The 15,632-nt window shown below is 38.2% G+C and overlaps 1 protein-coding gene across 1 annotated transcript in view; it reads right to left on the reverse strand.

The window, feature by feature from the left end:
* The window catches only part of CFAP54 (cilia and flagella associated protein 54), a 294,342-nt gene that overhangs the window by 56,778 nt on the left and 221,932 nt on the right, over nt 1-15,632 (reverse strand). Inside the window, exons 60-63 of the mRNA XM_061125597.1 lie at nt 11,893-11,991; nt 11,246-11,387; nt 2,394-2,567; nt 718-941 (exon numbers count right to left, since the gene is read on the reverse strand). Coding sequence (XP_060981580.1) covers nt 718-941; nt 2,394-2,567; nt 11,246-11,387; nt 11,893-11,991 — 639 coding nt within the window. The remainder of the gene's footprint in view (nt 1-717; nt 942-2,393; nt 2,568-11,245; nt 11,388-11,892; nt 11,992-15,632) is intronic.

The raw sequence follows: 15,632 nt of genomic DNA on the forward strand, positions 1-15,632 counted from the left end.
ATCCAACATATGCTTGTCGAACATACCAAATTTGAAACAAATCTCCATTTTTACTGAAACTCTTTATACTTTTTCAGTATCTTCCAATCTACCCATTTTGGTTGTTTATTTAAAAATTACTATTACTCAAGACCCTAGTAGCTTGCTCAAGACCCTCTTTTACGTCTCTTCAATAGATAACTTAAAAGAGGTTTCCATATTACATATTTTGGGGAAGTCCATCCAACTGAATAACACTTTCCCTCCCCCCCACAAAATCTTCAAACTTTTAATTTATTTAAAAACTTGCCGTTTACCCTTAGCATTCTCATGATTGCTAAAAATAAAAATGAATGCTTTTTATTACACATGTAAAACAAAGGTACAGAAATTGGGTATAGATTGAGAAATTCTCAGTCTAGTTTCCTTATAGGGTATTATATTGAAATTTGTATAACTTCTTGGCAAAATGACTCTGAGAGAAGTTGTGATGTGTAGGAATACAGAAAAGTCTGGGACATTTTGAAGGCTTATAAGAGCAGCAAAACAGAACCTATGAAAACAGAAAACCAGCATGTCTGGTTGGCTTTTCTCTGTGGTAAAAGTTTCCTCAGGTAAAACCTCTGAGGAAACTAAAAACCTTTGTGTCCTTATGGAGGTTAATGTGCTTCTTTCAGAAATAAAAGGATGATTAAGTCTTCCAAGAAACATATAATTATATCATGTTTTAAACATTACCTTGCTTGCTGAATCATATAAGACATTTTCTAGAACAGGTGGATTTTCCATGACTTGAAATAGTTCTTTTGGAAATTCATCAATACAAGAAGAAGAATATAGCTGTAAGAATCTTTTAAGGAAAAAATGCATTTCTTTTTGGCGCAAAATCAATCCAGAGTTAAAAAGAGAAGTGAGAAGAGTGTCATCTGGCAAAGACATCCCAGATCCTGGCTTCAGAGATGCTTAAAGGAAAAACAAAAACTACTATAGGATCATGTTAGATAACAGAATGGTCTCAATATTGCCGTCCTTTGCTTGCTAGTCTCACTCCTGCACGTTCCCACCTCACCCAGTGGCTGCCCATAGCCTTCCTCCATCTTGCAAGCTTATACTCTAACAGAATTGCTTCTGGCCACAGGAGGGAAAGAACACCTCAGAACCCTGGGGTCCTACTTCTGGCTTCAAGCTTAACAAAGCAGAACATTCCATCTTGCTGTCTTCTCTGGGGATCCCCATCCCCAGCCAAAAAAAAATCTTAAAGCAAAAATTCAGGTTCAGGTAATTTATCTGAAAACTGATCTCAAGTGAGAGAATGGGAAACGTGTGACAGAGAAGAAAAGAGTCGACGACAGTGAGTTAGGAAAGGGCTCCAGCCATGGACGAGGAGAGCTCAGTTCTGCTGAGGACCTCCTAAGGAAAAACACGGGAAGCTGTTCCATCAGGGGGCTGGCCTGTTGGAGTATCTATCAACCAGCTCCCTCCCTCAGCAGTTGCAGGCTACTCCTGAATGCGTGCAGCCCCTGGTGCTTCCAGGCTATCCTGCCTATATGCTGGGCCTCGGTCACTTCTAAGAAAGCCCAGAGCAGAAAGAAGCAAAATGTGCACGATTGACACAGGAGATACCAGCAGGTGAATCCAGCGGGAGCTGAATTGATAACAGGAGGGCATCACCGGGGCCCACCGTGCTGGATTATACCCACTTCCTTCGCTACTGAACTGGCCCTATCACGATGCAGCTTTTACCCACCACCTTTCCCAGTGCTGGCCTCTCCCGTCACTAACTCTGATGACCAGGCTGAGCTGCTCGGGGACTTGGCCTCTTTGCCCCGCTGATTTCCCCATCACTGGGTGCTGCCTTAGTCAAGCTGTCTTTGTTGTTTGCCCTCATAAGCAACACTGGCTCGCCAATTTCATGGGCACAGATAAACACATCGTCACAAAATCACAAGAGGAGAGACTGTGACATAGATTATAACAGTTTTTTTTTGGCTATTCTTTAGACAGCACCAATGATTTTAAAATAAAAACAACAACAAACAAAACTCAAAACTTCATAGAGTTAAATATCCTGTCTTTCTCTTTAAATACTAGATATTCTCTCCTTAATGCCAAAGATTTCACCTTGTTCATTTTATAAGCTGTTACATTAGGGTCATTCTGATTCTTAACTGTTTTGAGACACACGGTACTTCAGTAATCTTGGCGAAAGTCTCTGGATGCCTTCTTCTAAGGATGTCTTAAAATACATCGAAATACTGTTCTTTTCAAAGGTCCCTGTATATCAGACGAAGAATCCCTGAAACTTCCATCTTCTGATGAGAGGTCACTCAGAAAGACGTCAAACATATTTTATAGTTCTAAGTAAGAAACATGACTTAATAACTGGAAAGGAATATGTTCTTTCAAAGGCCTACCTAGCAATTTGCTCATATTATTAATTCTTTGTAGGTGAATATAGTAGCGCAGCAGAAGAATCCATGTAATATCCACTTTAATTGGGTTTTTTTTCTGAGAATCTACATCCTCATATACCTCTTCACTAAGGTAAGAAAATGTACAGCCACTCTGGAAGACAACTTGGTAGTTATCTGAAAGTAAAAAAAAAAAAAAAAAAAAATTAGAATACAAATATTATGTTTTCCTTGAAAAATAACCATATGTGAAAAAAGAAAAGCACAATTTATAAAGGAAATATTAACACTTAGGATTGCATTCAATTAAAAAAAATTTGTATCACAAAAGACACCAATCATAAATAACAAACCATGGACTGAGAAAACATGTTTAAAACACCAGATAATAAGTTATTTTCTCTCTACTATGTAATCAATAAGAAAAAGTCAGATAGTCCAACAGAAACATGGGCAAAGAATTTCAACAGGCAACTTGTAGAAAAGGAAAACCAAATGGCCAAAATTTTTAGCATCATTAAAAATCAGATAAATTAAGATGAAATACCATTTCACATTCCTCAGCAATTAACAGAAACTAAAATCTGAAAGCAATAAATGTGAAGATACCATAATTCTCATATACGATTTGTGACAGCAAATTCCTGGGCAGAGGCTAACAGAATTTTAAATGCAGACACTCAGATACATGCACCAGGAGTCCCGCACAATATATTCATGGCAGCATTGTGTTACAAAAAAAAAAAAAAAGGAAACTTGAACAAATAGAAGCATTAATTTGACGGCACTAATGAGAATTAATTCGGAGAAGGCAAAGGCATCCCACTTCAGTACTCTTGCCTGGAAAATCCCATGGACGGAGGAGCCTGGTAGGCTGGAGTCCATGGGGTCGCGAAGAGTTGGACACGACTGAGCGACTTCACTTTCACTTTTCACTTTCATGCATTGGAGAAGGAAATGGCAACCCACTCCAGTGTTCTTGCCTGGAGAATCCCAGGGACGGGGGAGTCTGGTGGGCTGCCGTCTATGGGGTCGCACAGAGTCGGACACGACTGAAGCGACTTGGCAGCAGCAACAATGAGAATTAATTAGATCTATGAGGAGAAACTCTAGTCCATGGGCTATGTTTATGTATGTTTATGCATGTTTATGTATGTTTATGTATGACCCATAAGCTAAGAATGGTTTTTATATTTTTAAGTGTTTGAAAAAATTAATATTTTGTGATATGTGAAAGTTATATGAAAATCAAATGTCAGTGTCCTTAAGAATGGAATACAGCCATGCTCATTTACATTCTGTCTATGGTTTCTTCACAGTAACACAGCAAAGCTGAATACTTGCAACAGAGAGCACAAAACATAAAATATTACTATCTGGCCCTTTACAGAAGACATGTGCTAACCTAGATTTTGCTCATGAAGGATAAAGTAAGGAAAAATATCTAAAGATAGTTAAGTAATACAGAGCTATCAATAGCCTCCGTACACAAAAACAACAACCAATAGAAAGCTAATGAAAAAATTTTGCAATACTACTAATAAGATAAAATATCTTATCTGAGAAATAAGTCTAACAAGAATCATATAAGATCTACTTAAAGAAAATGTTAAAACACTCCTAAGAGACTTATTTTTTTTTTTTAAAAAAAGGCATGAAAATGAACTAAAAATATAAGACATACAATATTCTTGGTTAAGATGACTCAAAAGAATAAAAACATGTTATTTCTAAGCTAAAATATAAAGGTAATGCAACTTCAATAAAATTATGAGAGAACTTTCTCAAACTAGACAAGTTGTTTCCAAAGTAGAAAAAATAGCCATAAAAGAAACACAATTTTTACAAGAAAGAGTAATAAGTGAGGATTTATTCTAGTAGATACTAAATATATTATAAGGCTATAATAATTAAAATAGTTTGGTACTGAATCCTGAATAGACAGATCAGTAGAAATTAGTAAGAAGTACAGAAATAGGGTAGCCATTTGGAAAAACTAAAATTGTATCCACTTGTAATTTTTTACATATTCCAAATAGACTTCCATAAACTAGTAAAAGGGTCCATGCCTTTCCCTTAAATACTTGTAGAAGCTCTTTATTGGGCTTCCCAAGTGGCTCAGTGGTAAAGAATCCACCTGCAATGTAGGAGAGAGGAGTTTGATCCTGGGGTCAGGAAGAGCCCCTGGAGGAGGAAACGGCAACCCACTCCAATATTCTTGCCTGGAGAATCCTATGGAGGGAGCTTGGTGGCTACAGTCCACGGGGTCGCAAAGAGTCAGACACGACTGAATGACTAAGCACCCCCCCACACACAGAAGCTCTTTATTATAGAAACAAACCCTTTAACTGTGATAGTATTTGCAAATATATCTTTTCAATTATCAGGTGTTATTTAACCCTCTTTACGGTAATTGTGTGCCATGAAGAAATTTTCATTTCTAAGTAGTATAAATTATTAACCTTTTCTTTGATAACTTTTGGATTTATGCCATAGTTATGTCTTGACCATAATCTGAGACTATAAGTAAGTAAGGAGACATTCTCCCTCAATGCCTCCAGAGGAAAGTAGCCTGCTGACACCTTAATTTTAGCCCAATAAAGGCCTATGTTGGGCTTCAGAACACCAGAACTGTAAGATAATACATTGTGTTGCTTTAAGCCACTGAATTTGTGGCTATTTGTTATAGCAGGCATAGGATATTGGTATGGTACTAGTGGTTCCCTGGTAGGTCAGTTGGTAAAGTTGCAATGCAGGAGACCCCATGGTTCGATTCCTGGGTTGAGAATATCCCCTACAGGAAGGCCTGACAATCCACTCCAGTCTTCTTGCCTGAAGAATCCCAGGGACAGAGGAGCCTGGTGGGCTACAGTCCAAAGAGTTGCCAAGAGTTGGACACAACTGAAGCAGCCTAGCACACACACGTGCATTCTGACAACGCTGTTTCCCTCCGGGGAAGAGCACCGAGTCACTTACAGAGAAGATGGAAGAGAGACAGTCTCTCCATACCCATCTATGGATTTTGAACCGTGACTCTTGAGAATAAATTACCTGTGCAAAAAACTGGGCTAAATTAAAAGCAAAAAAGAACCTCTACGTTTATGTGGCCAATGTTATGTAGTCTTTAATGTCACAGAGAAAAAATAAGACCAGGTTAGTTTTTGTTCTTTTGTAGAAAGTCTGCTTTTTCTGTTTACAATTATTTTGTCTTTACAATCCAAAAATGAGGCCAAAATTTGTCCATGTATTATCTGTGCTATTTGTAAGTTTATCTTTAGAAGAATATTTTGGAGGGAGAGTCCCTTATACCCTGCATTTAGAAGCACCCCTTTGCAATGGTTTCCACCACCTCCAGCCAGGACTGCCTGGTTACACTGATTTGGGGCCTCTGCTTCACTGAGGATAATTCTCGTCGTATCCTCATTGCCTGAACTGGTGCAGCATGTGAGCACACACATGCATGCAAGTACATGATCAGTGCTGCTGGCATGAATAACGTACCTCCATTCTCACCTGTAGGTGGTATAATTATTTGGGATTTGAAGATACAGTGTGTCCTTCTAGCTCCCCACCGGTATGAGAAATTGTGTCTCAGAGGAATAGAAAATAGGATAGCAGTAGAGGAATGACATCCGAGTTTTTAGTTGGCATTGACTCATATCTCTGAGCCAGGGACAAGGCAGAACAGGAAAGACAAATTGCATTTTTCCAGGATGGAAGGTTTTCTCCGTCTCAAGAGGCAAAGCATGTATTAATACTAAGGATCAGTTGATTCTTGGTTCTGCTCCATAGATCTCTCTTTATGTTCTGACAGTAGGTTCATCAACATTCATTTTTGGCATGACACATATTTATATTTTTCTGTATATCAAGTGTATTTAGTTGTGAGAGGCTGCATCCAGAACTACTGACCCTGAATGTCACTTTTAATTCAAAACATATTACAGAATTTAATAATTTTTAATCCTAGCAGAATTTTTTATTAAGGCCGCAAGAAAATCAAGACAGAAAGATGGAATGTATTTGAATATAACGGGGCCCCAAGTAGATACTGAGTGTTTTTTGCATTCAATCTAAATACGGTCCCGTGTTGGCAGTGGGCATCATTTCAGGGTCTGTATTCCTACAAGACAACGTAAAAGGAACCTCAGTAAACTGGGCCGGCTGCACCTCTCAACTCTCACTGTTCTATAGACATCATACAATTGCTCTCTGGTTCTGGCAAGATGATCTTTAGTCCATCCTTCACACATGACTGGTCTATTCTGTCACCATGCTTCTCTGATTGTCAATTGCTCGGAGTGCTGAGAAAATAAGCTTCCCTTCTACCTGGTATCCATGCCTCTAGTCCATTTGTATCTGCCTCACATGTACTTCTTCCAGGAAAAAAAAAAACGTTCCTAAAAAACTCAAATGCCTACCCAGCCTGTGTCCAGCTTTAGCTTAAAATATGGTCCTCTTAAAAAATGCATGTATATCATTTCCAACTGGTTGCTAAAGACTAGAAGTTTATGGGCAGCAAGACCTAGTCCTTGGTGTGTTCTTGACCTCTCCCTACTTCCCGCTGGACAGAAATAGCTATATAGTGCTCTAACTCAATAACAATGAATATCCTTTACCACATCATGTGCAGATCAATGCTAGTGAAGGTAAGATGAGTGAAGAGGTTTTCTCCTGGATGCTAATGTATGCTAACACAAGGAAAGTCAAACAATTTTTATTTGTTGTTGTTGCCCTTTAGCAATTCATTCTAATATGAACCTCACTGCCATCTGGGTATTTGAAGCAGTCAGTTGGGGATTCAATATTTCCTTCCAAGCCAAATACTGAAGTGAGAGAAATTCTAACAGTAATTTATGATCAAACTGCTAGAAGAATACTGGAGAGCAAAATTATTATTCACAAGTCAAAATACAAAATGAGTTGGGCTTAAAAAATTTGGTCATTTCAGGGCTTCCCTGGTGGTCCAGTGGTTAAGAGTCCACCTTGCAATGCAAGGGGCATCCGTTTGATCCCTGGTCGGGGAAGACCCCACACGCTGCCGAGCAACTAAGCTCGCACACAACTGCTGAACCCACACTCTGCAACCACTGAAGCCCGTGCGCCTGGAGCCAGCGCTCTGCAACAAGAGAAGCCACTGCAACAAGAAATCCACGTTCCACACTGAAGAGTGAGCCCCTGCTTGCTGCAGAGAGAAAGCCCTTGTGCAGCAACGAAGACCCACCATAGCCAAAAAATAATTTAAAAAGAAAAACAAGTTTTTAAAAATCAGGTCATTTCAAATTAGTATCTTTGTACAGCAGTGAAGGAGTGTTAATGGGTACAAAACGGAAACCAAAAATTGGAAGCTGCTACAAAGACCACTGAAACAGAAAAGTAAAGCATCGATTCCAGCGTCAGGCGCAGTTGTGATGAAGACTATTAGCCCACTTGGATCAACTAGGACCGTCTGGTTAGGAGATGCCATTCCCCACTGTGTGTGCCCATGTGTGACCCCTAACTGACCACGGCGGCACTTTTTCCAGTCCTGCCACACAGCAGTTCAGAATTCTTCTTAGCTGGCTGCCAGCCGAGATCCAACCAGTGCATCCTAAAGGAAATCAGTGCTGAATGTTCATAGGAAGGACTGATGCTGAAGCTGAAGCCCCAATACTTTGGCCACCTGATGCAAAGAGCTGACTCTTTTGAAAAGACCCTGATGCTGGGAAAGATTGAAGGCGGGAGGAGAAGGGGATATCAGAGGATGAGATGGCTGGATGGCATCACTGACTCAATGGACATGAGTTTGAGTAAGCTCTGGGAGATGGTGATGGACAGGGAGGCCTGGGGTGCTGCAGTCCATGGGGTCACAAAGAGTCAGACACAACTGAACAACTGAACTGAACTGAGCCATAGTGTGGGTTATGTGTGTGTACACTCAGTCATTCAGTAGTGTCTAACTCTTTGAGACCCCACGGACTGTAGCCTGCCAGGCTCCTCTGTCCCTGGGATTCTCCAGGCAATACTGGAATGGGTTGCCATGCCCTCCTCCAGGGGATCTTCTCAACCCCGGGATCAAACCTGTGTCTCCTATGTCTCCTGCATTGGCAGGCAGATCCTTTACCAGCAGCGCCACCTAGAAGCCCAGTAGCTTGGATTATCATCCCACAAACATGCACACCCCTCTTCCTTCCTCTGAAGGCAGAGTCTAATTCCATGCCTCACTGACACGGGACGCGGCCCTAGGACTTGTTGTGACTAATGGGATGTAACCTAAGAGAGGTCTTGGGTGTGCTTCTGTGCTTGGGCTTGGGCTTGTGCCCTGGTTTGTCCCCTGAGAAGAGCAGCCCCCAAGCAGTCACTGCCTCTTTACCCTGGGTGTCGTAACAAATGTATGTGAAGTGCACCGGAACTTGGCCTGCAGCCTGACGCAGGACACAGGAGACGAGTAAAAGAAAGAAGTCACGGTGTCCTTCCACTGAGTTTTAGGGTCGTTGGTATACACTGCAATTTTGGCAATAACTGATCAACACAGAATTTCAGATATAACTTATTTGTTATCTCTGTCCTAAAAACTTAAAGCATGAGAAAACAGAGCAGGATAAAGTAGACCAGATCTATCTGAGGAAAAAGGGGCCACTGTGAAAAAGAAATAGCCACGTTGGTAGTTGGAATCACAGTCTTAAAATTCAGATTTCAGTCTTCTTCATAAATAAATCAAATTCACTCAGTCTACAGATTAAGGACAATGAGGCTGAAAGAAATTCAGTGGTTTGACAGGATCAGGGTGTTAGCTGAAACCTCTTCATTATTAATACTGCATTCCCTTTGTGGTAAAACAATAATGTATGTTTCTCAGAGGACTGCTTTCCTGCGTTCTGAAGCAGGGAAAACTGAGTGGCCACGCAGGGTCAAGAGAAAAAAGCAGTGACCAACCCCTGCTGCCATACTGCCCGGCTTTGTCCCCCGAGAGCCTACCTTTGGGGTCCCTAAGGAAAACCATGCACCCTGTCTGAGATCCAGGTCATGGACCAGAAGGCTGACAAAGCAAAATCCCACCAGGCAATAAAAATAAGAAGACAACACCTTAGCATTAAAAAAATCCATCTGATGGTTTAACCTCAGAGCAAACCATTTTAGTTTGGAAAATAGTCTGGGCCACCTATTCTTCAGAAGAGAGCCAAAGAAGGAGATGATTTCAGACACAAACTCTTCAGCTAAGGTTGACTCAACCCTTCAGCAGTAAGTTCCAGCCTACCAGAGTGATTTTAGAGGCTTTAGGAAGACTACCTAATCAGGTTACCCCATCAAGTTAAAGTTAACACTTTTCTTCCCCTTTGGCTCAATGCTCACCCAATGTCAAGCAAAATCTACTGTTGTTACTAACATATCCTTCTGGAAGTAAAATTCCAGCATCTTGCTTCTTAGAACCTATCCTAGTGCTTAGCACAAAAGAGCACTCAATATTTTTTGAATGAATGAATGGGCAAAAACATAAAGTGACTGTTCAGTATTTATGTTATTGCTGGTGTGACTTACAGATTTATACTATAGTTTATTGTAACCAACAGCAGAGTTACAAATTTTAAAAAAATATAGTAAGGTTAAATTTAAATTCCACTAACTTTTTTTTCATTCATTCATTTAACAAATATTAATATCAATCCTTGCTAGGTATAAGTAACATATGATTTTCTGTAGTATGTGCTCATGCTCATTCACGTCCGATTCTTTGCAACCCCATGGACTGTAGCACCCGAGGCTTCCCTGTCTATCACTGACTCCCAGAGCTTGCTCAAACTCACGTCGATCAAGTCAGTGATACCATCCAACCATCTCATGGAGATGGCCCATCAAGAAGATGGTCCCCTTCTCCTCCTGCCTTCAGTCTTTCCCAGCATCAGGGTCTTTTCAAATGAGTCAGTTCTTTGCATCAGGTGAACAAAGTATTGGAGTTTCACCTTCAGCATCAGTCCTTCCAATGAATATTCAAGACTGATGTCCTTTAGGATGGACTGGCTGGATCTCCTTGCAGTCCAGGGGACTCTCAAGAGTCTTCTCCAACACCACAGTTCAAACGCATCAATTCTTTAGGACTCAGCTTTCTTTATGGTCCAACTCTCAGATCTATACATGACTACTGGAAAAACTATAGCTTTGATTAGATGGACCTTTGTCGGCAAGGCAATGGCTCTGCTTTTCAGTATGCTATCTAGACTGGTCACAGCTTTTCTTCCAAGGAGACAGCATCTTTTGATTTCATGACTGCAGTCACCATCTGCAGTGATCTTGGAGCCCAAGAAAACAAAGTGTCTCACTGTTTCCACTGTTTCTTCTTGTCTCTTGTTTCCATCGTCTCCATTGTCTCTAAGGAGAGCCCTTGGCAAATCAAATAGCTAACTTCCCTGCCCTCAGGAAGCTGATGATAGTTTAATAAGAGAAAAAGCTTAAACATGCAAAAGCACACACACACAAATATAAAAGAACTAAGAAAAGAAACAGGGAGCTATATCTGAGTGTAAGAGTAGGTACACATTACAGAGGCTCGGAGAAGGTCTCTCAAATAAATAATCCCACAAAGTTTCATTTGAAATGTGTGAACTGGAAAATAAACAGGCCATCAGGAAATATCATTTTTTCCCCACACAACCCTGCACCTGAAATGCAGCAGTGAATGGAATAACATATATGTACATACAGCAAGCAGGGGCCTCTGTGTTTTAGCAGCTATACCCTAAGATTTGCCCTTTCAGGGTCTTAGAGGTTTCCCAAACCATTGTTGTTTTAAAGTTAAAACCCAACAAATCTCTAGAATTAAATCTTTGAAACTTGATTATACATTATATGTATATAAAATGCTCAACATCCAAACATACCAAGTAAATAATCTGTGTATGAAGACAAAAGATCCATGGAAGCAAATTCTGGGATATTTGATAATGCCCCTTGGCTAACTTTATCAGTTCTAGCATTCTTCTTTCCAATAAGTAGATTAATTGCCAGCACAGCCTCACTGACCTAAAATTAATGCATAATTAGAATTCATAAATGCAAGCTTTTTGATTCATAGATATCCATTAGGTGAAGAATGTGAAAAAGCAAATTCATAACATTTGGTATACATTGGAGGAAAGATAAACACAATCTGAAAAACAATATGTGATCCTCTGCATGTACTATGCATCATAGTCAAACAAATCATGATTGTTGACAATTGAATCAATAAATAAGTCACTCTGAATAGGCTCCCTCACCTAGCTGTGACAGATATTTCCCCAAATACGTGCACATGTGTTATCTGTCAATACTTTCATTAAAGAAAAGTTGAAACAAACAAAACCAAGTCTGGCTAATAGAGATTAAAAACACTACACATATAAAGAGCACTTCTAATCGCCCCAAAGAAATATCATTGGCACAAATCTCAAAGAATGTGAAATTTTTCTTTCTCTTGAATAAATAGATTGTGTTGCCTTAACAGATGTGACAGTAAAGAGAAGAATTAAATAAAAATCACACCAACCTGTGCAGCAGCTCTTATTGCAATCCAGGCAAATGAACTGTACATTTCATGTTTATTTATTATTGGTTCTTTAATAGAACTATGCCTTCTGGGAAGAGCCTACAAAATATGGCAAATATTTTATGATAAAGACAGATAAAGATATCATAAAGTTTAATGATAGATTTTCTAATCTTCTGAAGATGAGATTTTAGTGTAACATTGTGTAGCCATTAAGAATAATAATGTACATGCATCTATCAACATGAAGATATCCTAATCATATTAGCAAAAGAAAAGTGTAGGTTACAAAATAACATGCAAAGTATGATCCCATTTTTTAAAAGATAGGTACATCTATATTTCTCTGTATACACAAACAGAGAAAATTATCAACAGTGGTTATCCCAGGTTTTATGGGTAATTTAATTATATTTAACTTTTTTGTGTGATTTTCTAGATGAGCTTACATTATTTGAATATCAATAAAATAAACAGAAATGGCATTTTAAGTGTTATTTACCATTTTAACAGAATATCTATAAATTGAATATGTATTGTGTGTAAAGATGTCAGAAATAGGAATACTACTTAAAGATTTTTGGATAGGTATTTGCCATCAGCTTTCTAACTACAGAACTGTTAAAAGGATGACTGTAATCATGAAGTTCTAAGAATAGCAAAAAGTGACAATGAACAGAGATGTGTGCACTGTGAGGGTCTGCGTGTGTGGCATGTGTGTTCAGCTTTTAAATATAAAAAAGTCAGTAACACAGAAGTAAACAGAAACCTTGCCAGCAACATAGTAGCTGTCTGTTTTAATAGTCAAATTTAAAGATTCAACTAATCTGGAATAACTATTTGTTGATGTTCATATTTTGCCTGAGTTTTTTAGATCTTCAACAATAAAATAAGCAATAACAAAAATACATTTTTTACTTCTGGCAATAAGAAAAAGAAAAAGGAAAAAAAGGAAAGGAAAAGCAATGAGTAAAGCTGATGCCTAGCAGGAAAAACAATGCACAAATGTGACTAGATCAAGTGTTAAACTTGGAGACAGGTGATACCTGGAGAGATCGGTCCATGGGGAATCTAAAATCTAAGCAAAGTAGCCCTGTTCCAAATATGAAGACCATCCTCACTAGCTGTAATAACACTGCTTAGGCTCTGGGGTGGCCACTGCCAGCTTACTGACTATAACCTTGGGCAATTTACCTATTTAATTCTGGACACAAGGCTAATAGGCATTGGGTACAGAATAACATTAAGTAACTATATTGTATGAACAATTAGTGACACAGACATTCAAAAAAGAAAGTTCATTTTGAATTGAAAGGAAGGTTTTATTGAGGTCAAACTTGAGCTCAGAATGGAAGCAGGAAAAAAAATATGATGGGCATTTTTTACATGGGAGGTGTTCAACACTGCATATGAGATACTAGCCTATACAAACAGGTAAGAAAAATTTTAAAATGCATCTAGAATAGGAAATGAAGTTAAATTGTTTGCAAGGAACATGATCCTATATGTAGAAAATCCCAAGATACACACACACACACACACACACACACACACACACACATACACTCCTCTAGAATTAATAAATGTGCTTAGCAAGGTCACAAGATACAAAACTCAATATTCATAAATCAATTGTATCAGTAATGAACAATCTGAAAGTGAAATTAAGAAAATACCCATTCATGATAGAAATAATCTTAACAAAAATGTATAAAATGTGCATACTGAAAAGTAAAAAAATACTATCAAGAAAAATTAATATCTAAATAAATGAAGAGAGTTCGTATACATGAATTGAGGATTCAAAATTGTTAACATGCCAAATGTCCACAAATTACTTGTAGATTCAACATAATCTGTACCAAAATTCTGCGTTTTGGCAGAAACTGACAAGCAGATTCTAAAATGAAGAAGAAATGGAAAAGATTCAAAGGGAAAATAACTTTGAAAAGGAAGAACATAATTGGAAGACAGATACTTTCCAATTTCAAAAAACTCACTACAAGCCATACAGTAATCAAGACAGTGGATACTCACATAAAGGTAGAATTATAGATCAATGGAATAGAATTGGAAGTCTAGGAATAAATATTTATACTTTTGATCAATAAAGTTTTTGACAAGGGAGCCAAGGCAATTCAATAAAGAAAAGATAGTCTTTACAACAAGTGATGCTCAGACAAATTAATATCTATGTGCAAAAATAAAGAAATTAGAGCCTTACCTCACACTTTACACAAAACTTAATTCAAAATGTACCATGATGTACTTAAGCATTAAAGCTGAAAAACTTTTAGAAGAAAACACAGGAGAAAATCTTCAAAATCTGGGGTTAGGTAAGGTGCTACTAAAACCACAAAATATATATAAAAAAAAGATAAACTGTACTTCATTAAAAGTAAAAACTCTTGTTTCTAAAGATACCATTAATTGCATGAAAAGACAAGCCATCAACTCGAAAAAATACCTATAAATTATATATCTGATAAGGGACATATATCTAGAATACATATGTTTTAAAAGTCTTATAACTCAATGATAAAAAAGATAACTCAATTTAGTTTATGGGCAAAAGATTTGAGTAGATATTGTCCTAAAGAAGATATACAAATGGCCATTAGGGATATGCAAATCAAAATCCTAATGAAATACTGCTTAATACCCACTAGGATGGCTACAATCAAAAAGATAAATAATAACAACTGCTTGCAAGGATGTGGAGAAACTGAAACCCTCATACACTGCTGGTAGGAATACACAATGGTACAGCACTTAGGAAAACAATGTAACAGATCATCAACAGGCTAAACAAAGAGCTGAAGTATGACCCAGAAGTTCCATTCTTAGGAAAACACCCAAAGGAACTGAAAACACGTTCACAGAAAAAATCTGTATCTGGAATTGAGAGAGCAGCACTGAGACATACACATTACCATATGTAAAACAGACAGCTAAAAGGAAGCTACTGCATAACAGTAGCTGAGGGGGCTCAGCCGTGGTACTCTGTGAAACCCAGATGGGTGGGAGGGGGTAGGGGTTAGGGGAGGTCCAAGAGGGAGCGGACATGTGTATACTCATGGCTGATTCACGTTGTTGTCTGGCAGAAGCCAACACATTATTGTAAAGCAGCCATCCTCCAATTAAAAATAAAGTTTAAAATATTTAAATCTATATATGAATATTCAAAGCATAATTCATAATAGCCCAAAGTGGCAACAATTCATATATCCAGCTCCAGTTGAATGAATCAAGAAAAGGTAATAAAACTATATAAAGGAACACTACTCAGAAGTAAAAGGAACAAATATTGTTACATGTTACAAAATGGGTGACCCCCAGGAACATGATGCCACATGAAAGAAGCAGGCATGAAAGATTACATACTGTATGATTCCATTTAAGTGAACTATCCAGAAAAGATAAATCTACAGAGACAGAAAACAGACTAATGGCTACCTGGGACTAGAGGTAGAAATGGGAATGACAGCAAATGGGCACTTGGGATCTTTTGAAGATGAGGGAGATGTTCTAAAACTGGATGGTGATGATAGTTAACACAACATGTAAAATTATTAAACATCTATGAATTGCACTCTTAAAATAGGTTAATTTCACAGATATAATTTATGCTTCAATAAATCTATTTTCTAAACATGTATTTGATAATCTCTCTCTTTGAACTATTTTTTCTCTCAATTCCTTGGAAAACTTCTACTTATCCTCCAAAACTCATCTCATCT

This window comes from Dama dama, chromosome 22, assembly GCF_033118175.1.
Source record: "Dama dama isolate Ldn47 chromosome 22, ASM3311817v1, whole genome shotgun sequence".
Taxonomy (NCBI): Eukaryota; Metazoa; Chordata; class Mammalia; order Artiodactyla; family Cervidae; genus Dama; species Dama dama.